This window comes from Bacillus rossius, chromosome 3 (assembly GCF_032445375.1).
Source record: "Bacillus rossius redtenbacheri isolate Brsri chromosome 3, Brsri_v3, whole genome shotgun sequence".
Classification (NCBI taxonomy): Eukaryota; Metazoa; Arthropoda; class Insecta; order Phasmatodea; family Bacillidae; genus Bacillus; species Bacillus rossius.
Window position 1 is genome coordinate 51,626,983 of NC_086332.1, and position 24,373 is coordinate 51,651,355.

The window sequence follows — 24,373 nt, forward strand, 5'->3', positions numbered from 1 at the left end:
AGTGCGAGGTGGTCTGTGTAAGGCATGAGCGTAAAATTTTATTGGAGATGTTTGATTTGATAATGTAGTTCGAATAAGGAAACATTGATCACTGCCCGTTGCTGCAAGCTGTTAGCCATACAGCAAATTAAAAAAAAAGTGTGGGAATATAAGGTAATATAGTTTTAAGGGAAGCCTAAGATGTAAATCAAGTTTTGTCCCTGCCCGAACATTATCGAATATTCGGCTAACCTCGGGTTTATTTATATATATGTATATATATATATATATATATATATATATATATATATATATATATATATATATTTATTTATATTTCTCTATTTTAATGTAGCTATACTAACCTAACTAACCGTCTATAGTGTTTTAAAGTGTTTTAATGTAGCTAACGTAACCGAATACTTTTAATATTTGAATTAATTTTCCTGCGCAAAAATAAAACCAATCCCGAGGTTTGGCGAAGGTGAATATTCGGGCGTGTTCGGACAGGGATAGAATTTGATGTACTTGTAGGCTTCTCTAGGTTTTAACATAGAGTAAATATAGGTTTTGAATGGTGTTTCGAGTAGTGTATGGTTGCTCGGTAATGTCATATTTCGTGTTTTTTTCTTCAAAGTGTTATTAGTTAAAACTAAAGTTTTATTCTTTACTGTTCTACAAATTGAAGTCTTCTTACTTTTTATAGAGTCTGTGTACCAATGCAGAGATATAGGATTTCTGGGATGTTACTGCTCAAGTAAAATTAGAATCATCCGTTTAGGAGGTTTTTTTTTAAATCATGAGAGATTAAATTTCTTTTATGGCTGAAATTAAAACACTCACAATTTGACCTTTAGCTGGTAGAAAGGATTCCTCCCCTTTTCTCACTTTCCCCCTCCCACCACCATACTATTAGTCATACCTTCAGGTTTCTTTCATCCCTCCCTTCCAGTATTCTTTTCTCCATCCCATTCCACCACCTTCCTGCCTTCATTAGGAAGGTTTGTCCCCCCACTTTCTGTCCGCCTTCGTTGCCTAGGAGCTTCCGCCCTCTATACCCACCTCTATGCACCCTAGTTCCTATCTGTCCACAGTCTCCCTCAACCTTTATCACCTAAAACTAGCTGATTAACCTTTCCACCCTCCGCCACCCCGGTAATGCTTCCCACCCAAAATCCTTAATCATCTCAGATTGACTAGGCATTTCACTCTCTTACCATTCCTCTTTTCCTCCACATACCTCTCACCCACCACACTGCTATACGCTGCACCTTTTCCAGCTTCCTTGTCTCTGTTAATATGTAGGGATCACAGACGCATACTTCATCTATGGTCCAACCAATGTGGGGTATGCTTTTTCCCTTACCCTTGACCTCACTGCTCCATGTAGAGTCCTGCCATGTTAGCCCAGCACTCTCCTCCCCTTACTTTACCCACTGAACCTGTTTGGTTCATCCCAGTTTATTTTGCAGGGTCACACGCTGGGTACTTATACTCTTCTGCCTCCTTTATCACCTGCCGCTTCCAGCTGTACACTTCCCTCGTTACCTTTCTCTTCCTCATGAATCTAGCCATCTTTGTCTTTCCAACATTCAGCAACATCCCGTTATCCTTTGTACGTTGTTTTAGCCTAATATGTCCCCCTGCAGGTGTACCCTTATCCCATCACCTCATACACCACACAATCATCTGCAAACATTAATCCTCACCTCTATTTCATCTCCTATATCGTTCATCATTATCATGAAAAATGGGCCCCAACACACTTCCTTGTGGCACTCCTACACGTCATTTCCCCTCTTCAGATCTTTCTTTTCTCACTCTCACCCTCTGTCTTCTTTCCTGATGAAGGCTCCTACCCAATTTACCACCCTTTCAACCTTTATCAATAACTCTAGCTTCTTCATTAGACTCTTGTGCGGTACTTTGTCAAAGGCCATTTCAAAATTGATGAATATTGCGTGTGTTTGTTCCCCCCCCCCCCCCCCTTCTCAAACACCACTCCCACCAAATTTTCCAGTAACCTTGCCATCTACATTTCACACAAAAAGCCTTTCCTGAAACCATGCTTTCTATTGTCACCCCCCCCCCCCCCTCTCCCTCATAAGTCATACATTTTTCCCAATACATACCTTTACACCAGCTTCTCTATATCTTTCCTTATTACCCTACACTGTGACGCCATCCCCGCTGCCTGATTTGAATTTACGTGAATTAGAAATGTTTTGATTAATTTTGATCTCAAGGGCGGGGTTCCTGGCCTCGTGGCTGCAGGCAGGGACGCGTCGGCAAAGGGCTCCCCGGGCTGTTATGGCCTCCCAGGACGCCGTATTAGTAAAAACACACACGTACTTTTAACTGGTTTATTCCGTCACACACGTTACACTTGACACGCTCACGCGACTGGCCGCTTCATCGTCGACCTATGCTCCACCTACACCACCCTCTCTTGGCGGTACTCGTTACGGCCGCTCAGTGGCCCGGCGGCTAGTACATTAAGAGGGGTAGTTACCCGGCGAGAGGCGAGATGAATGCTCAGGTGAGCAGCAAGCCTGGTTCTGCGCCCGAGAGAGTCTGGGCGGGGCGTGATATGAAGTACGCTTACGGCGGGTTACACAAAGTTACTAACACAGAAACAATACACTAAAGTCACCAGGGCTAGTCCCGGGTTCGGACCAGGTCCGGGTGTCCCACTCAGGTGGTCACACAATGGCGGCTACTCCGCGTGGTGGCGAGGGCCACGTTATACTGGGTACGGGCATGGCGGAATCCGGCGGGATATCACGTCCGTGACCGTCACACGTCCCAGTTGATGAATCGTCCGTAAACTTATTCTCGCGTTTGGCACAGTGCCGCCCCGCATGGGCGATGAACTAATTCCCCGTGGGGGTTTTGATAGCGTGAGGCGCAGGCGCCACAGCGGGCCGCCTATTTAACTTACTTATCACAAGAAAGGCTCGGTGGCGAGCCACACATTATATTTAAAGACCGTACGAAATTTCATACGGCCAGTTAGGGCCGACCGGGAAGCTGTTGAAACGGTTTGACTATAATTACCTATTGTAGTTAATGATGAATTGGCGCGAAAGGTGAGTGCTTCCCGTGCGCGGGGCTGCCGGCCCTGGCGAGTCACCGATGACGACTCACTAACCTCCCTGGCCACCGGGGCCAGGGAGGGGGGAATTTCCGCGGGAAACTGCGGAGCGCGGGAAGATGATTTCGGCCAGTTTTGTGAATGATACCAGTTTACAAAATGATTATTGAATTAATATTAATTATTAGTTATTTCACAAGTATTAGTTTTTGTTTGTTTTATCGAATGCATGAACAAATTATTTAGTTGCGCAGTGCCACACCCGGCCGGGCGCTTTGCACACGTAGGGGGCTGTGACTGTCACGCCGTTCGGGGCACTGCACTACGTTGCACACACGGGCGCGTTCGAGGCGCGGCACTGATCAGGTGTTGAGGACACATAACGGCCTGTGCTCTCAGAGGGAGCACTGACGGCGGCGTCAACTGTAGTCAGACTAACTGGCCTTAACCAGATTTGCCTTATTCCTATCGCCATTGTAAATCGGTTCCAATACCACTTTCTTCCAAGGATTGCTTGAATACCACTGTTAGGTATCTGCAACTTGAGGTGGCTGTTCTTTATCCCATCAAGCCCAGCTGTCTTCCTCCCCTTCAAACCCCTAAACTCCTTTCACAGTCTCTGCTTCTTTCTTACCTTCCCATACCTCTCCTCTTACAATACTGATAGGTACTGATCCTGTTACAAATTTGCCTTCTTCTGGTCCCCTCCTCATTCATGCCCCTCTCTTCTCCTGAGCACCACTTTTCCCTCCTCTCCCTTAAATCTTTGTATATAGCTGTAAACATTCAACCGTTTTCCGTTTCCCCCTCCACCCATTAGCCTTTCCACGTAAGCATCCATTGCCTCCCTTGTTTTCCTCTCCAGTTCCTTACCTAGCTCCTTCATCTCTGCTCTTATCCCCCCATCCTGCATTCCTGTCCCATGTATGCAGCCTCCTGCACTTTCTCTTCAAAAACCTTACGTCCCTCCAATGGTAGGGAGAATCACCCCTTTTTTCCTACTTACCTTTCAAGCACAAATTCCTCTGCTCAAATTTTTTTTTAACATTATCAGTCATCTTTATTTTTTCTTTCTATAGAAAAGCTTATGATAACTTTTAAATAGGTACTAATGTACTATATATTTACTTTTCATTGGACTCCCGTTACAACTATATTGACATTCAATACTCCGCAAAAATCACTGATTCGGCATGGAAGTGATCTCAAAGGTGTAAGGTGTAAGGTTTCCTATGTAGTATTAGTAGATTTACTTTTTGTAAAGTGTTAATAGAATTTTTTTTTTTTTGTATACATTAAAAAATACATTGAACTAATTTATACTTAAAATATGTGTTCTTGCAATACTATGTAAAAAGTTTTCTTGAACAGTGTCTTTTTATTATTTGTAATGTTATCTCCTGCAGCGACTCGAAATGAGTTGCCAAGGGAGATAGGGTGGGTTTTCATCTTGCGAAAAAAACTTAAAACAGTTTTGTGTACAAGACGCTTTTATTCGTTATAACATAACACACGAGAAACATGCAAACTTGATATTTATACGTCGCCGTTTGCAGCAGAAATCGGTTAACATCAAATGGCTGACGGTGTCTGTGAACACAAATTACACACTTTTAATTCCATGCAACGAGTACCAACACAGAAAGAATAATAACCCTGACAGATACGTTTAGAGATTATGGTAGCAATGGGAACAAACAATGTAACTTTTGTATTAAAATATTCTTTGAATTATTTTACTGATACTTCCAAAAACTATGTTGCCAAATTAAATTAAATTTACACAATTCAAATTATTAACTGGACTTAGACTTATAACATTACGCAAAATTACAAGAACTTTATCTTACACACAATTCAGAATATACACTTGACTTAGACTTATACTATTAACCTACGCCGCAAGTTTGGGTCCGCCCTCCATTTAAATCAGACCCCTAGTGGCGTTTTCGACTACACTCTATTGAGGTGCGACCAACTCATAGTCTTTTATTCCTAGTTCCGGCTTTCCGGCGTCTCAGTCCGGTCTCTATTAGTTAACTACTCTATGTACAAAGTCAATTCCGGGTAAGTTCGCCAACGCTGCCTATAAACCCTCGTCGCCGTATGCGGACGACGTAGATGTCGACCTCCACTCTCGTTGCGCCGACTCGCTCCTTCGCCACTCGCTGAGCGAGTGTCCCTAATCAAAAGTTTGCTCCCCTCACCCTTTACCTTCAGGGGGTATTCGCCCACCCCTGAGGACGTCAAATTCGATTAGCAGCTTTCCTCAAAATTACTCGCCGAGCGAGTTCCTACTCGCTCCTGGCGAGTATTGGTGGCGAGTTTTTTTGTGTGTCGTGGCGTCTGAGGCTAAGTCTGTTTCTTCGTGGTATGTCGTCTGTGGCTAAGTCCTGATCCAGAGTGAAAAAAGTTAAAGTTCCACTTACGGCCTTGTAGGAATTCGGCTAAGTCCCACCTCGGCTTCGGACGGAGGTGATGGACTCTGGAGGTGATGGCGCGGCCGCCGCAGGCAGAGTCCGGGTGGGACCTCTGGATGCAGAGTGACTGTCTCTCGTCGCGGAGCAGCGATCCCTTCTGCCCCGGGTGCGGATTTTTCTAAGTCGACACCGTCGTGGTGCAGCGAAGTATCGGATGTCGTGGGCGATGGCGGCAGCTTGATGATTTGTAGTCTTCTTCGGAGCGGTGGTGTAAGCCGAAGCCTCTGGCTAGTAGCCAGGCACCTTCTGCTTGCTGCTTGCTAACAAACCCGTATTTATATCCGGCGAGCCCCAAGTGACATCATCAAGAGCCAATCAGCACAGACCCGAAGTGACATCATCTAGAGCCAATCAGCGCTCACTGCGTTGTTGCTAAGGGCTCGGTCGCCTGTGAGCCTCGGGTCACCTCTGCCTGTGAATCCCGGGTTTCCTGGGGCCTAGGAGTTGTGCAACCTCTTAGACTCCCGTGTATTGCTGTTGTCCTGCCTTTTAGGGGATTCTCGTTAGGTAGGTATTTCCTACCATAACAGTAATGCTCATTGGTGTTTTTTTTTTTTTAAGTTTATGCTCATGAATTTTATATAATTTTTTCTTCGGTATTATAATAATGGTCGTACGGTACGTGTTTTTGGAAAATAACCTATTTTCATGAATAAAGTATATTTTTAAAACTTATAAAGGATGCACTGGTAGAATATTTTTGTTGAATGAAAATCTTGTTTGTAAGTAGATCATCTTCAAGACATCATGCCAGTTCATATGATTGAATAATTAAGGGGGAAAAAGAATAATATAGTATTGTTTAAATTATTTACTTTGTCAAGTCTCTTAATGTACTTATGGAAAACAAAACACCCCACTGATATTTTTACTAATCATGATTATGTAATTATTCCAGTTTAGATTATTATAAATACATAATCTCAGAAATGTTGTGTTATATACATTTTCTAACTGTTAAAAATAATTATTATTATTATTTTTACTGAGGTGAAATGATATGCTTCATTATTAGGCTGACTCATGTTATGTGAGAATTGTTAGTGATAGGTATGTATAATTTTTGTGAACCAGATGTGTAAAATTTATTATTATATCTCATGAGGGCTGTTGTAGAGTATCAACACAGTCCCCACGCAGAATCAATTTTGCCAATCATGTTTAAAATCTGTTGCTGTTACTATTTAAATGAGTAGGTTGTTGATTGCATAGTATTGACTGTTGTTATATATAGTAGAGCTTCTTCTCCACTTAATCTGGACTTCAAGAGTTCTTTGTAATAATTTTTTTAAGGATCTGTTGATACCTTCACATAACCAGCTCTAAAATGGTTTAATGTATGACCAGCCATAACAGTTATTATATATATATATATTCTTTCCCACAGCAAAAAATATGGTGTAACCAACCCATGAAAGATGACAATGGAGGAAAAAGTTCTGAAATGGCAAAAATTTTCTGAAGAGGGACTGGACCTGGACTACGCGGTGCTTCTGCCACGTGATGCGGCCTCGCATCTGTTGCAGCAGCTGGAGCGGGTGGTGACTTACCTGCCCCCGGAGGTTGCCAGGGTCAGAGTGTTTGGTCGATGGCACCCTATTCCACGGCAACAAGTAATCCTCATTTCGCATGTCTACCGTTCTTCAACCACACCTTCACACTCTCTTCTGTGCACCGTCCATATTCATATGTTCAGGTGGTTGTAATCTGTACACTTATTGCATTTCAATATCCTGTTATTTCTGTGGTATATCACTTAAGTACATTTTAAAGTAATTATTATTTAAAAAATTTTAATAGCTATAATAGACACTTGTTTTACTTATTTAATTTTCAAATAAGTTGAAAATTTTAAAATATTTAAGTAGTGCTCTGAATGTTCATGCAGTTGGTAGGTTTAATATATGTGCTAAATTATTGCTATTGATATCAGTCCATAAAATGTTTGCTGGAAGTAGTTTAGAGCAGGCAGTAGTCTGACATTTGGTACAAATAAAACAAGTTGTTTTATGTCCTATTTAAAATAATTTTCCTTATCGGTCGCCAAGAACTAATCTTTTGCAAAGCCAACATATTTATAAATTTCCTTAAAACGTTAAAATCTCAAGCAGTTGTTTTGAAGGTCCTATCAGTACAAAAATGCACTCCTGTTTGTGTTCAGGTGGCTTTTGGAGATGCAGGCTTGATGTACAGGTTTTCTGGGAATACAATATTTGCGGGCGAATGGCCGTGTGTCGTGAGAGAGCTGAGAGACCATCTGTACAAGGTCACGGGCGAGTTCTACAACTTTGTGCTTGTCAACAGGTGTGTGTGCAATTTTTAAAAACAATTTTGCTAGGTGCAGTCACACTGAAATGTGTTGCTTGACTTTACCGAAGGATCACCAGTTTACGCTAGTGATCTCGTGTGCAGACTATGTATTTATACTGTTTTACTAATACAGATTTTAGTAAAACATTTATTTATATTATATAAAGACCTTTTTTCCCCATTTTTTATAGGTTATTTATTTTATATAGTTATTAGCTAATGCACCCGTGCCTCACTATGGCAGGCTACAGTCTCATTAGACATGCCCCCTCGTGGGTACGCCACCAAAGTGCCTTTAACAAAAAAAAAAAAAAAAGGATCAAAATATAACTTTGAATATCAATTTATAAAATAAAATTGTTAGATTTAAGATAAACTGGAAGCAACAAAAAACCAAAGATGCCATCTTGTATTCAACAGTTTTCGAGAGCCTTCGAGCTCACATTTATTTAACTAATACTGCATCAATATGATGGCAAAGACTATGATTACAGAAAGACTGGATTATGATCGGAAAGTGAATGAGCATAAACAATGTAATTGCTATTGCCAAAAAGAATGAAGAAAGCATCAACAATGCAATGACCATATCTAATTAAAAAACTAAGGTGAATTTTGGAAAAAAATCTCTAGGTGCAAACAAACCTTGCTGGAGAAAACATGTACCAAATTTCACAGCACAAGGCCTCACCGTTTCCACGCTATGCGAACTACAGACAGACAAACATTATCCTTAATTAATATAGATAGAATGGTAGTAATAATAATACTGAGAGTGTCTGTCCGTAGTTTGCATAGCTCAAAGATGGTGAGACGTAGAGCTATGAAATTTGGCATGTGGATCCTACAGGAGGGTCTGCTTGCTCTGTGCAGCTATGAAAATAACATACCAATTTACTTCCGTAAGTTAAGCACTAAAATTTTTTTTTGCCTTTTTTAATAAGAGTTACGTTAGGAAAAATGTTTCTGCAGCTAACAAATATTTGGAGTATTTAAAGTAATTTAGAAAGGGCTTGATATTGTGACCAAAGGCTATAAAATCTGGCATGTTCGAAATCACGGTCATGCCGGATAACAGATTTTGCTGTATTATCGAATGTTGTCATAGTTTTAATGGAAATACAGAAAAAAAAAGAATGTAGAGCTTAATGATGTTGAAAACAAGTTGTAATGAGCTACTCTTTGGGGAGAAAAATTACACATGACCATTACTGTTTCAGGCCTCCGACTATCCGCACACATACAGTGTGCAGAGTTTCAGATAAAAACCATGCATTTTGAAACTGCTCAATATGTCTGAGAGGGTCTGTTTGTGAAAAGCATTTAAGAATACGCTGGGGGCGGATGAGTAGTTTTAATTCCCCATTTAATTTTTAAACTGTAATTTTAGAAGAGTGAAAATGGCTTGTTTTTGGAATAATTTTTAGGCATGAAACATCCAATACAGATTCTTGAAAGCAGTTGAGGAACTTGCATTACACCTTTATCTTCATTTCTACGCCATGTAATGTAACGGTTACAGCTCAGTTTTCAGTTTCCCAATGCTTACAACTAATGTGCGACCAGGGTTAAGTGAGCATCGCACTCATCATCCTGCCTCACCAACTAGGCGGGACCCTTAAAATAAGTCTCCAATATCATATTCTCATCAAACACCCACATCCACCAAAAAAAAAATTAGAATGAGTAGTTCCATCTGCATCCGACTACAGAATGTGCCAATCTGAAGATGCCAAATTAATGAGAGTAGGCTGTATTTAGGTTTTAAATAATTTTGAACGGATTTGATACCGTGCCTACTAAGAAAGGTATGAATTTTTGTCCATAAACTCCTTGAGTTAATGGTTCGTGTTATCAAAAAATCTTTTGAACAAAAGATTATGGTAGGTACTACACTACTTAAGGAGGTATAAATAGTTACTTCAAACGGATGCAATATTTGTGTCAAGTAGATGGTCAATATTTTTTTGGTGTGAGAAAAATAATTTAGAGGATTAGTGTTACGATATGGAAGCTGGCCCAGCAAATAAGAGTTTAGAAGAAAGATAGGATTTTTCAATTGATCATAAAATAGTAAAAATACCAATACACCTATCCCTTACTTAGCACATCTTCAAATTGTGTGAATTCATTTAGAGCGATGTTAATTCTACTGCCCCAGTCTTGAAAAGCATGTCTGTAAATTTCAGTTAGTACGAAATCGCCACAGGCAAAAATAAAAGTCGGGTATGATGCCATGAAGTCTGCTTCAATTCGGTAAACAACTTATGTGCCGTGGCATACAGTTAGCTATTCAAAGGGGGGAAGAGATGCTTCCGCAGGTCTGTTTATGCTATCGGCAAACTTCAGTTGTGGCTACGGAGTGTAAAGGACCAAATGTGTTTATGTCCGCGCGTATGCTGCCAGGCCATGCCGTTGTTGCCCGGCCACAGACAGGGCCATGATGAACTTCAGTCTAGCCTTTGGAAGAGGAAACTCTCATGCACAAACACAAAGCAACGTCTGCCAATAACTGTACGTGCGCAAGCAACTGCAGTGGGAATCCATATTGGAATCATGGCTTCCAAGTGAGAGCATAATGCATCGTGTTCAAGTATTTGAGACAAAACTAGAAGTATTATGGCGTGCAGAATGTCATGAAGGCCACACTTAACCCTGGTCGCACATTAGTTGTAAGCAAGTCAACTGTGCACACAATCGTATGAAACAAGGGCTCTATCAAACGTTGTTGGTTGTACTAGCAGGAATATATTGGACATTAGATACCGAAACAGAAATTCACAGATGATTCACATGGAAAAAGTTGTTAAATGAATTGTGCAATAAAAAATAAAATCATGGGCCTGACAGGATTGGTGTGAAGCAATCAGTGATACGCGAATAAGCACTTTAATTTTTGAAAAATTAAAATGTAAAAATCCGAACAGTCATTTATGTTTCACTGTCAGTAAAGGATGGTTTGGAAAGTACGTGGAAAGATACACGATGCAAGTTGAAGGTCACGCCCAGGTGGATAAGCCAACCAGCAGACTGACGATAAGTACAAAACTACCTATCTCCCATTAAGCGGTGTCATTCTCAGTATTCTATGGTGGTAGACTTATAGAGATAAATTGTGTGACATATTTATCATTGAGTTATTCTACGCATCTATATTACGTACAAATTTTGGAACACATTAAGTAAATTAGCCTTGCTATTTATGGAAACTAACACTTCAGAATGCACAATTTTGAATAACACGAACGTTTTTAGAAATGCATTAGTTGTGCTAAGTGAGGGATTGGTGTAGTCGTGTATTATACTCATGGTTACTTTGAGTCCTTTCTCCACAGTGGCCTTCATGAAGCAGCTGTAGAACATATGGTCTTAGAGCCTCAGGAACAACAACCTTATCGCCGAGGAAGACTAAACCACTTTCAGCACACTAGTCATCCCGCATTTTGTAATAAGGTTTGCATACTTGAGGAACTCTACTGTAGGGGGGCCAATCTGACTGACAAAATTGGGACACTTGACAGAGAGCCGCGTCCTTAGTTGTTTCCAACTGGAACTGAAGCAAGCGTTTGTTTGACATAGGCAAGTGCTTACTGACGGAATGTACTACCTCAACCATTGCAGGATCGTCGAATACCTTGTCTGTAAGATATGACCGCGACAGGTGGTCTGCGAAATACATGAGTTTACCAGGTAGGTAAGTAACGTTTAGGTCATACTTCAACAGTTTAAGACGTAACCTCTGAAGGCGTGCTGAGCCTATATGATGAACTGGTTTGACCATAACATTCACAAGTGGCTTATGATCAGATTGCACTAGGACCTGCTTACCATAAATATAGTAGTGAAATTTAGCTGAGGCAAAAGAAACTGCTAAGAGCTCCTTCTCAATCTGGGAGTAGCTCTTTTCTGCTGCTGTAAGGGACCTGGAGGCAATGTGCACAGGGTGGAGACCCTTTGGGCCCTCCTGAAACAAAGTAGCACCAAGCCCACTCTGTGATGCATCACACTGTATAACAAGTTGGTTTGTGGGATCAAAAGTTGCCAGAACAGGGGCACTAGTGATGAGCGACTTGAGTTTACAAAAAGCCTCTTCATGACACGGGAGCCACAACCAGTCTACATCTGCTTTAAGAAGTTCATACAATGGGGAACACACACTAGACATACCTGGAATATAACAGCGAACAAAATTGAACATCCCCAAAGTACGTTGAAGTTCTTTGCGATTGCTGGGAGCTTGTAGACTAGTCAGAGCTCGGATTCGCTCAGGATCAGGTGACATGCCTGCGGCGGAGAAGATCTGGCCCACATACCTTACTTCGGAAACCTTATATTGAAGCTTATCTGGGTTGAACTTGATGCCAAGGCTGGCTGCACGCTCCACCACTTGCTGAGCACACGTATCATGGTCACCTTCTGTTTCGCCTGTGCAGAGGATGTCATCGAAGAACGTCACCACTCCAGGAATAGAGGCAAAGTTCTCTTCGATAAACTTCTGGAAATTTTCTGGGGCATTGGCAATGCCGTATGGCATGCGTAGATAGCGATAGCACCCAAATGGTGTCGAGAAGCAGCACTTGTGAGACGAGTCTTCATCTAGTTGCACTTGGTGGAACCCTTCCTTAAGATCAAACACTGAATAAAATTTTTTTCCTGTGAGCTTCTCGGACATTTCTTCCAATGTCGGTATTTCATGGTAGTCTCGAATCACCACCTTATTGAGGTCAGTCGGATCAAGACATAACCTCAACTTCCCACTTGACTTTTCCACAACAACTAGGTTGCTCACCCAAGCGCTAGCACTGAGCTTGTCAACTTTACATATAATGCCTTTCTGTTCGAGTCTGTCCAGTTCTTGTTTTAACGCAGGTCTGATTGCTCTAGGGACCCTTCTTGGAGGCTTACAAACAGGGTTGCTATGGTCGCGAATGTTAATTCTACATACTTGGGGGAAATAACCAAAACCAGTGAATACTTCATTGTGTTCTTTAATGAATCTGTCCTTTGCCTCGTGGCAAGCTGAGTGAACCCTTTTCACAAGATTGAAGTCAACACAAGACTGTAGCCCTAACAAAGGAGTGCTGTCAGAGTCAACTATAACAAATTCAACATAAGACTCTTGGCCTTTGATAGAACAACACAAATTAACTACTCCTTTTGCTGCAAGAATGGTCCCACCCCAAACCTCAATTTTTAGGGATGTTGGCCTGACCTTGAACTGTTTGTCAACCATCCTGAACAAACTGAGTGGCAAAATATTTATTTCAGAACCGGGATCCAATTTTATGTTCACTGCTTTGTCCTCAATCAGTATATGCTCCCTCCACTCATTGATGTGGGTTGTTCTAGTCCCTCTAGGATACACAGAATTGACTGTCACCGCATCACAGTATAGACTCTCACTAGAAGAATGCTTTGCTTTTACCTCCCGAACTTTCCGAACTCTGCACGAGGCAGCAAAGTGATTCATAATGCCACATTTGGCACATTTTTTTCCATATGCTGGGCATTGTCTGGCCTTGTGCTGTGTCTGGCACCTTGAGCAGTTGTACTCACCGTTATCACCAAACTTGCTGTTTTGTCTTGGGCGTGACGACTTCCTATCCTTAGTGGACACAAAGTCACAACTTACACTATCGTGAGTAGAACTCCGAGCTTGAATCTCCTTTGCTTGTTGTTGACTTTGTTCCATCAGACGGCAGTGTGCAGCAACTTTAGTAAGAGTAGCATTGTCTAACCTCAGCAGAGACTCCCGAACGGACGAATCTCTGATGCCCTGGACGATGCGGTCAACCAGCATATTCTCTTCCTGCAAAACTGGGCGCTCATAGCCACATGTTTTAATCAGGCGGCGGCAATCAGTCAAGAAATGATCAAAAGTCTCACCCTCAAGTTGCACACGCTGGTTAAAAACAAACCGTTCATACAAAGGATTTGTTTTTGGTGCCACGAACACGCGATACGCTTCCTTTACTTTAGAATACACAAGCTTGTCCTCCGGTGGGATGTCGAAAGTTTCGAAAAGGGCTCGTCCTTGGGAGCCTAACATGTTTTTGAGTAGGGCGATCTTAACCTTATCTGGGCCCTCATCCTGGCCCGTTGCGATTAAATAATTTTCAAAATCTCCTTCAAACACTTCCCAGTCTTTTCGGGCCGTGGGACTCTCCAAGTCGACAGAGTCAGGGAGCTTTACAAGATTGAGGCCTGCCATGGCACAAACAGAAAAAAACTATACGATTCAGTCTGTCAACAACATTGTTCAATATTCACTATTAACCACCGACGTCCGACAAACACGTGTCGACAAACAAACGCACACCTACAGGTTATATCACCTATAGCACACAAATCCAACGAACATGGACGAACTGAAATATGAACACAATTCCACACGACTGCGCCATGTTTTACTTGAGATCATAGGTTTTAAGTTGTAGATAAGCAAGTACATATAGTTAGCACTTAATATTCTTTATTGTCCGTTCACCGTGGTACATATACAGGCGCCATAACCGGAACTGACATTCACCTGTTATCAGTGATGCCAACCATCACGAGCAAGGCAGATGTACAACAGTTCACGCGTGTAACTTTGCAGGGTTTCATTTCCAGACACATTTTGCTTGACAAGCATGATTCAGCTTTTCCTGCCACCATTAAATTTATACCTCACAACTTGCACATACTAAATATTTTTCGAAAGTTGCAGTTTGGTAACACCTGCAATAGGTAGTCTTTCTTTGGAATTTACCCTAAATGTACTGTGATGATTTGTACTATTTTTACTGTACCTATGAAAATACTATGTTAATCTAATTACCTATAACAGTTTAACCTTTAAAGGACTTCAGTAAAATTATATCTCATCAGTGCTAATATGCACATTCTTAATACAAAAATTCATAAAAACCTCAGTTAATTATTACTGTGGAATGTTCAATAAATGTTTGGAAAAGTTTGTTAATGTGAAAATAAATCATTTCACTATTGATATTTACATTAATTTGTATCTCTTATCCTTACTCATTTTTATTCAAATAAGATAGGATCCTAAACTCTGTTGTTCACAGCACAATTATATTTCTTGGTATCCATTTTACAACATTCTGTGCCAAGAAAAATATGAATCACAATACAGATGGTTGAGGAAACCTTTTAACTTACCTTTTTCAAAATTAGTTAATAACAAAACCAATTCATAAATAATAGTACTGTGCAAGTATGTGAAAAGATAAGTAGTGAGCAATACATCTGATCAGAATTATTTTACATGCAATTTTATGAGTTAAATATATCATGACCGGGTGTGCCATCTGCAATAGTTTGGCTGGTTAGAATAGTGTGGTTTTGGAGTGTTTGGTGTATTTAGAAGTGCCTTTGCAGATACCGTAATGGTGATGACCACATGGGGGAACACAGAGATGATGAAAGTGAACTGGATCCCTCTGCTCCAATTGCTTCTGTGTCCTTGGGGCAATCTCGTCAGTTTGTGCTCAGACACAAAGATGCTAGGAAGAAAGGTCCAGACAGAAGGAATATTTCACCAGGTAAAATTTATATTTTGTCTGAGATTATCCTCACATTTAAATGTTTCAAAAGTATGACCTCATACCCTAGTTTTATCACCTAATAATCCTGGGTATTTTTTTATATACATTTGTTTGGTTTTTGTTTAATATTGTGCAAGTTAGTATAGTACTGTTAATGCAACATAACATAGCACAGTAGAAGAAATGTGTGTTTACATACAGATGTTCACAAACTGCAGGGCATAAATTTAATGGGTGGCAGGGATGCCAAAAATTCCCAATTTTTTTAAGGAACAATGAAACCCTGCAAAGTTACAAGCGTGAATAGTATCATTCAAAATTGAATTTGGCAGGCTTCAGAGGACTACTCTTCTGGCTGTGAGCACTTGTGATCGAAGCTCAGTGACCTACCTCCTGTTGTGTGGGTTCGTCTAAACTAATTGCTATTTAATACAGCCGTACATTCTTCTGTATAATCTTGTATTTCAACTTGTTTACATTCAGTACAAGACAACCTCCTCCTTACACACTCGCCATAGACTAACTGATACAACATCTTTCCCTTTTTGTTAAGTTTCACAGTCTACTAATACTCTTGACTAGGTAACCCTTATACAGAAACACCAGTTACCTTTCACCTACTACTATACATTCCTATCACTGCTACATGCTAACGTACTAGTCAAGTTCACACTACTATGTACACCCCACAGCTGAGAGTCCCCAGTTCTTCCTTTCACAATATAACCTATGTTCGTCTAATACCTGCTACATTATTGCATTCACCATTGTACTGTTCTGGTTTCCCCCCAGTTTAGTAATAGTCTTTCATCCACCCGGGAGTGGTCTTTACTCTACTAGATTTTCTCGAATTCGGTACATTTACCCCGACATTCTGCTGGGATCGATTGTCCCAGCCCAACCATTCCGGTTCATCGTCAGACTCCAGTCCCCCCGATTCCTGGCTCACGGCTGGCTCTCCTGCCTGGACACTATCTGTTGCCACTTCTTTTCCCATTTGCCCATGCCTACTATTAGGTCCACTGACAACTTCACTGGTTCCTAGACTATCTCCTCCTGATACAGTTTCTTCGTAGTCGCTACTTTGGCACCCTGGTCTGTCTCGTGGCCACTTCAGAGGGGCGGGAACCAGATGACATCTGTTACGTCTGTACCTGCCTCCTTCTGCTTCCACGACGTATGCTCTGGGAACTCGTAGCTCTGCGGGTGTGCTCACCACCACTCCATATTTTTTTTTGTCTATTACCCATACCCTGTCCTTATTTTGTAAGGGGGCCAGGTCCCGTGTCCTGTGTCGCCGGTTGTACCATTGCCGTTGGTATTCCTTTTCTTTTTGTAAGTGGTTCTTCACTCCCTTGAAGACTGTATCATTGTGTAAGTTCAACGACGGTACTGATGTTCGGACCTTTCGCCCTAGCATAATTTCCAGGGGCGACATGCCCCCAGCCAAAGGTGTGCTGCGATGAGCTAGTAAGGCCTCGTAAATGTCCCCTCCTTTCGTCAGAAGTCTTTTTGCAGTCTTTACTGCTGCCTCCGCACACCCATTAGATTGGCTGTACAGGGGACTACTGGTGACGTGCTGAAAACCATATGACTGACCAAACTGCAAAAATGCACTTTTGAATTGAGGACCATTGTCAGTCCTCACTATCTCTGGGATGCCGAATCGAGAAAAGATGTTTTTGCACTCCTGCACAACAACTGCTTCAGTTAACTTGTTCAACTCGGTTAGCTCAAAGTACTTTGAATAATAGTCTGCAACCACCAGGTACCACTTCCCTTGACATTTCAGCAAATCGACCCCTACTTTTTGCCAAGGGTAGTCAGGAACCTTTTCTGCCACAAAAGGCTCTACTCCATTAGCCCGGTTTTCCACACAAACTGGGCATGTCTGGATGAGATTTTGTAACTGCGTGCTTAGCCCCAACCACCAGACTGATTCCTGAGCTCGGGCCCTACATCGTGTTATACCTAGATGACCTTTGTGTAGTTGCTGTAAAACATAAGTTTGCAGTTTCTCTGGAATAATTAATCTACTACCCTTCAACAGAAAACCTTTACCCACTGATATATCCCATCGATACTGATAGTATGGTTGGAGCTCAACCGGAACTTGATTTTTCCTTGGCCACTGGCCTTTTGTATACTGTCTTAACTTGATGCACACTGAGTCCTGTTGTTGGTTTTGTTTTATCTGGTCCATTATAGTCTGAGCCACTGACAGGTGATTAATAATCATATTGATCTGTGCCTGCGTGTCTGTCAACAACTCGTCCTCAACGTTCACCTCCTGCCACGGACTTCTGGACAGGCAGTCCGCTACTACTAACTGCTTCCCTGGTGTATACACAACCACATAGTTGTATTTCATGAGTCTTATTCTAAACCGTTGAAGTCGTGGAGAAAGCTCATCAATACTTTTGGACATCAAAATCTGTATGAGTGGTTTATGATCTGTCTCTAGGGTAACATTTTGCTGGCCTAGTATGTATTCTTGTAGTTTTTCACATGCCCACGTCAGCGCTAGTGCCTCTTTCTCAATTTGAGCATACCGACATTCAACTTTAGATAAAACTCTCGAGCCATAACAGACAGTATCTCGTGTTCCGTCTGTGTTTTGCTGGAACAGTGCAAATCCTAGCCCAAATGATGAGCTGTCAGCACTCACAATAAGCTCCTTCTCCGCGTCAAAGTGTGATAAGCAAGGTGATTGAGTAATAAGGTCTTTTGCTTTCATGAACGCTGCCTGTTGATCCCTACCCCAAACAAATGGCTGACCCTCCTTCAGCAGATCGGTCAGTGGTTGCAATACTTCGGAACGATTTGGGATGAACCTACCCACAAAGTTGACCATTCCCAAAAACCGCAACAGTGCTTGCTTACCCTCAGGTGCTGCAAATTTTTCAATGGCTTGTATTTTACTGGGCTCCACCCTAATACCTTCAGCTGATATTTCATGACCTAAAAAGGTAACTTTACTCACTCCAAACACACTTTTTTCTGTGTTTATAGTAATGCCCGTTGCACTGTACCTTTCCAATACCTGGCGCAATGTTCTGTCATGGTCTTCAACCGTGTCCCCGAACACCAGTACATCATCAACGTGATATACCACATTAGGGATACCTTCAAGTACTTGTGCTATTTTTGAACTGAAATACTCAGGTGCACAGTTCAACCCAAATGGGAGCCTTTTATACATAAACCGCCCAAATGGTGTGATGAATGTTGTTAAGGGTTGACTTTCCTTACTCAGGGGCACCTGGTAAAATCCAGAGTTAGCATCCAATTTGCTTTCAGTTGTGCCAAGGTATAGTGGATCTTTGGAATAGGGAACACTGGTCGGTGGACGTACCTGTTTAGTTTAGTGAAGTCACCACAAATCCTTACTCCATCGCCTTTGGCGGTTACCACCATAGGAGCGCAGTACTCGGTCGGAACCTCCACTGGTGTGATAACGTCCAGTCGGACCATCCTCTCTAGTTCCTGTTTCACTTTCTTTAACAACGGCAGGGGCACCATTCTTGGACTTGTCAATGCGTACGGTTTAGCTTCTGGTTGAAGGTGAATTTTCATGTCACTTTCCCATTTACCTAGACCAGAGAATAGATTTGGAAACTCTGCTTCTACATTCACTCGGTGAACCACTTGAACCACGTCTAATGCTTGAATGGCATGTTTACCCAATAACGGATGGAGCAATTTTCCAATAAAATACACTTTAACTAATTGCCTACGCCCTCGATACTGCAATGTGAGATTCCTGTAACCGACTACATCCAGACTACGCCCATCTGGCCCGCATACATTACTAATGTTGGTTCCTTGTTGTAAGTCTTTTGGGTCCATCATCTCGCTTGGCATGCAGGTGACATCGGCTCCCGTATCAATCAAAAATTCCACCGATCTTTCCAGCTCCACCACTTGTAGGTGTACTTTAAATGGGTTAGATTGTTGAGTGTCCCTTATAACTCCTATCACATAGTCTGGTTCTCCATCTGGATCCGAGAGTTCACAGATGTGATGAAGATTTTTCTTGGTCCTGCACATCCTAGCAAAATGCCCTTGGCGTTCACACGTGTAGCATGTAATGTTCTGGGCAGGACAGTTATTTCTGCTGTGCGTCCGTCCACACTTCCCACAACTTCCAGTGTTCTGCATAGATGATTGACCACTTCCCTGATGTTCCCCGGAATCGAAGCTTCGACGTAGATTTTTTGACTCAAAACGGGCACTGAACCTACGATTCTGACCTGTGTCTGATTTACTGGAAGGTCCCTTCTTCTGTATGTAATTTATCTGCTCTTGATTTCCACGCAACTGCTGTGACTGTGATGTTTGCAACTCTCCCTGGCGGCACATATTAATGGCATCTTGCAAGGTCAGGGTACACTGGAGCTGCATTTTTTCACTTAGCGAGACGTCTTGCATCCCGACCACTATTCTGTCGCGAATAAGCTCGTCTTTCAAGGGGCCGTAATCACAGTGATCGGCGAGGTTATGCAGGGCCGTAATGAACTGTTCCGCAGTTTCCCCTTTTTGTTGAATTCGCGAGTTGAACTTGAATCTTTCAAAAATTATATTTACTCGAGGCTTGAAGTGTCTATCAAAGGCCTGCACTAATTCTTTGTAAGTCCACCCACTCGTTGGTTTCTCGAACGTGACTATCACTTCATCCGCTTTCTCCCCTAACACATACATTAATAAGTCGATCTTCTCTTCATCCTTGCATTTGTTCTGACCACTGAGATTTAGATAACGATCGAATCGGACTTTCCACTTGAACCAGGCGTTAGGGTCAGTAAAATCCAGAGGCCCCGGTGGTTTAAGCTGTTTCCCAATTACTAGTGATGATTCGCAACTTTTTTTTTCCTCGCCGCCGTCTGCCATGTTGACGTTTATCATCTCGGGCGCAAGTTACACTTCAGGTTTTTTTTTCCATCACAATCTTCTACCGGCGAACACGCGAGATCCCACTTCTGACACCATGTTGTGTGGGTTCGTCTAAACTAATTGCTATTTAATACAGCCGTACATTCTTCTGTATAATCTTGTATTTCAACTTGTTTACATTCAGTACAAGACAACCTCCTCCTTACACACTCGCCATAGACTAACTGATACAACAACTCCAAGGTTGATTATGTAACTTATTTTATTTAGTGCGCTGGAACTTCTATCACTTAAAGCGAACTTCTGTCCAACCACATGGACTTCATCTTAAACCGATTCAGTGTCGTAGGGCATTTTTAACCATTATCGTGCAGGAGGTCAAATGTAGGGATGTAGTGCAAGCATTAAAGATGTGTGTTCTACTCACGTTAATGTTCAACCATTTGGGAGTACGTATCTGGTGCAAGGCATGTGGGTTGTTATAGAGCCATGTAAGAATAACCAGGTCTTTCTAAGAGAATGAAACCGAGGAATCTAGTTTTTTTTTAAGGAGTACCTTACACTGGCAATGTCAGTACCTGTACTAAAGCTGTAGCATGTGAAAAAAATTTCTACATTTTTCGTATGTTAGTACTTTGTAAAACATGCAGGGCCGCAACTAGAGTCTCTGGCACCCGGGGCATGAATGTATTCATGCGCCCCCCCCCCCCCCTCTTTTTTTTTCCACATACCACACCAATAAAGCGGGGGGGTCCAGGGGCCCTCTCACGGAAAAATGGTGCTATTTAAGCATTTTACATACCTACATGTAACAGTTTCTGTGCTACTATAACTTCCATGCATGAACGTTCATTAAATTGTCATCATAAATGTTTTTTAAAGATTCAAATTCAACTTGCGAGACCTTTTCTTATCAAAGATTTTGATATCATCATCATAGCAAATAGAGGATGCTCTCTTGTGTTCTATGGAAATAATGCTCAAATTCGACAGTCTGTCTTGCCTCATACTATTTCTTAAATAATTTTTTACAATTTTCAATTTGCTGAAACTTCTTTCGCCTGAAGAAACTGTTACAGGAAGAGTAAGAAATATCTTAAGGGCTGTGGTCAGGTTTGGATATCCTTCTTCAAGTCTGTGTTCGTGAATGAGCTTCAAGAGGGTTGCTGCAGATGCTGTTTTCATAGTGTCATCAACTGCCAAGGCATGATGTTTAAAACATTTCATTTCTTGAACTATTTCTTCTCCATTGATGTCATCTTTGTATGTTTCAGACAACCATTTGGCTACAGTCTTCAAATCTTTAACTTCCATTTTGTAGATGTTATTATCATTTAAAAAGCAAAACTTGTCATTAATTGCTTGAAGAGCCTGAAACCGGGATTTTAAGGCATTCACTATTCCATCAATGATCTCTAACAAAGCTTTTCTAAAGAGATTGTGCTCTGATAAGTTGGAAATTTCATCTTCGCAGCATTCGTCAAACATTTTATTCTTTTTTTCTTTAAAATTACAATGCAAGCGATTTCGGCGCCCCCACAGCTTTGCGCCCGGGGCGAATGCCTCGCTTGCCCCCCCCCCCCCCCCCCCCCCCCCCCTTGGTTGCGGCCCTGAAAACATGGGTCTAATTACAAGTGTGACTCTTAAGTGACTACTATTCCATACTGTTTTGACATTACAATACATGTACATATTATATATAAAGAAACTTATTGTGAATGTTAAATGCTAAAATGACTGAATAAAAGACATTGGTTCTTCAGTACATATCTAGTTTTTATTAGGTCGAGTGCTGATTACCTCATGTAAATGCTTTATGATCCAGTTTGCATGTCTGCACTCATTATGCATGGATGGTTGTTATTTATGCTTTTAATTTTTTTTTAATTCAATTCCTATACATAACAGAAATATAGAATAAAAAACCAGCAATAAGTAACTATCATCATACTGATAGTTTCCAGTACAATGCTGTGTTTAATGCTCAGTTGAGGCAAGTTGACTTTTCAAGATATTTAATATTTCTGCAACTTATGTATAATTTGTATAGGTACCTAAAAGTCTGAACTTTATTCAGAAAATTTGTGACTTGAAACACCACTGCCAGTAATTCAATATATATATTTTTTTTTCTTTCAGTAAAAATCACATTAGAACATGGAAGCCTTCTGATGATGAATCCACCAACAAATCAGTATTGGTACCATTCACTGCCTCGTCGGAAGAACTGCCCTGGTGTTAGAGTCAACCTTACATTTAGGCGTATCATCAAAAACCCTTAACAAGTGTAAGAAAATCAAGATAATTGTGTTGAAAATGTAATCTCATCTCAAAGATAGGAAATATATTTTGTAATTATATTAAAAATAAACTTTGTATAATTGATGATGTAAAAATCTCATTTAAAATTTTAAAACAAACAACTCTTCTGCTTTTTTTTATTATTTTCTCAAGCCCTTCAGTTATCTATCTGTAAATGTTTTCGAATTTTAAAGTACAGTAAACTAATTTTACAATGCTGGCTTAGTTGGGGATTTACGTAATTTTATAATTGGAAATCCAGGTAATTGGTTGAGAAGTAGATTGTTATTATTGAGGTGCAGTACTGCATACACATTAAAAGAATAAAATTACAATCATTTAAATGTTAAAAGAAAGTGAGGTCAAGATAACCATTTCTGACGCATTATGGATTTCGAAAAATACATTAACATTGATTCTAAAGACTGTTTACAAGTGAAATAATGATAGTTGTAAAAGTAGGAATAGGTTGAGGACAAGCCATGGTCTGGATGTCAAAAACAGACAAAAATGTTCAAGGTGATTAACTATGCGAGAGCTTACCAAAAAATTGAACATCCCGTACGGGTCCATGCAAAGCAATCTTAACATATATTTGAAATGAGATGAGTGACAAACAGGAGTTTGCTTGAAATTAAAGGATTGTATTGATGCATATCCAGACCAAAATTAGAACTAGAGATGAAAGCTGGGAGTATGGCTATGATCCTCAGACAAAACTATAGAGTTCCTAATGGGAAAAACTAGTGGCTGTCCTCACCCTAGGAAGGCTCATCAGTCACACGCCAAGGACATGCTTTTTTTCTTTTCTTTTTTCCCGATAGTGAGGGCACAGTGTGATCAGAGTCCATTGCAAGGGGAATAGCTGTAAAATTAAATTATCACAAGGACGTAACGTTTGGGAAACTATGTTCAGAGAAAGATACTAGAAACACAAGCCAATGGCTTCTTCATTCATAACAATGCACTGTAACACACCTCGCTTCTGATCCTTGAGTTTTTGGCAGAACAAAAAGTTCCTGTCTGTCAACATCTGCCTTAACTCTCTGGATTTAATACCACGCAACTGGCTCTTCCCAAAAAATAAAAACTGTGCTGAAAGGAAAAGGGCCATGATGGAGCAGCTAAAGGCCCATCCAATCCTGGAATCTACACTGGGATAAGTGCACTTTGCTAGCCAAGGAGACTATTTAGAATGAGATTAATTCAAATTTGATGTGAGATTATTAAGTTCACAATTAAATTATTCACTATATTTTTGGATCACTCCTAGTATACTAGTCCCAGCTGAATGTTCAATGTCTGTGGATGTGCATGTGCACACTCCTCACAACTCGTACTTAAGTAACTTGCAATTTAGTTGTGAATGTGTCTACATTGATGTATTTCTAGATCGCCTGCAATTAAAAAAAACAAGATTCAACACAAAATGGTCCCGTGAACATGTTCAGCTTATATCCAGTGGCGAGGCGTAAGTTTTACATGAAGGGAAGCAACAACTCCGTTTACATCAAAACTAGATGGGGGGGGGGGGGGGGGGTGTCCGGGGGCCCTCCCCTGGAAAATGATGGATTTCAAGGTACAAAATGGTGCTATTTAAGTAGTTTTCTTAACTGAACATTGACTATTCCACAGGTAGAAATATTGACATTTTTTTAAAAATAAATTATTTTAAAAAAAAATAATGTTTGACTTACATTATTCTGATAGTAAAATACCTACTCTACATTACTCATATACTAAGTGGGAGTGTAGTATCATCGATA

The 24,373-nt window shown here is 41.0% G+C and overlaps 1 protein-coding gene across 12 annotated transcripts; it reads left to right on the forward strand.

Annotated features, from left to right (window-relative positions):
- LOC134530683 (DNA oxidative demethylase ALKBH2-like) lies at window positions 1-22,729 on the forward strand. Of its 12 annotated transcripts, none has more exons than XM_063365749.1 (5): window positions 1-153; window positions 6,941-7,166; window positions 7,715-7,857; window positions 15,247-15,410; window positions 22,446-22,729. In XM_063365749.1, exons 2-5 carry the CDS (start codon window positions 6,972-6,974, stop codon window positions 22,586-22,588), a joined length of 645 nt encoding a protein of 214 aa, XP_063221819.1. In that variant the 5' UTR covers window positions 1-153; window positions 6,941-6,971; the 3' UTR covers window positions 22,589-22,729. The 12 variants fall into 12 exon arrangements, with proteins under 12 accessions (XP_063221819.1, XP_063221810.1, XP_063221814.1 ...); XM_063365740.1 differs by having other exon boundaries at window positions 35-153; window positions 6,941-7,249; window positions 7,747-7,857; XM_063365744.1 differs by lacking the exon at window positions 1-153 and adding an exon at window positions 296-583 and having other exon boundaries at window positions 6,941-7,249; window positions 7,747-7,857.
- The last annotated feature ends 1,644 nt before the right edge of the window (window positions 22,730-24,373 follow it).

Bases quoted from the DNA above. Each gene is read 5' to 3' on its own strand.
- LOC134530683 (XM_063365740.1), top strand. From the start codon at position 6,972: ATGACAATGGAGGAAAAAGTTCTGAAATGGCAAAAATTTTCTGAAGAG. The intron at 7,250-7,746 runs GTGGTTGTAATC...CTTGATGTACAG, and splicing joins GTCCATATTCATATGTTCAG to GTTTTCTGGGAATACAATAT. The intron at 7,858-15,246 runs GTGTGTGTGCAA...GTGCCTTTGCAG, and splicing joins AACTTTGTGCTTGTCAACAG to ATACCGTAATGGTGATGACC.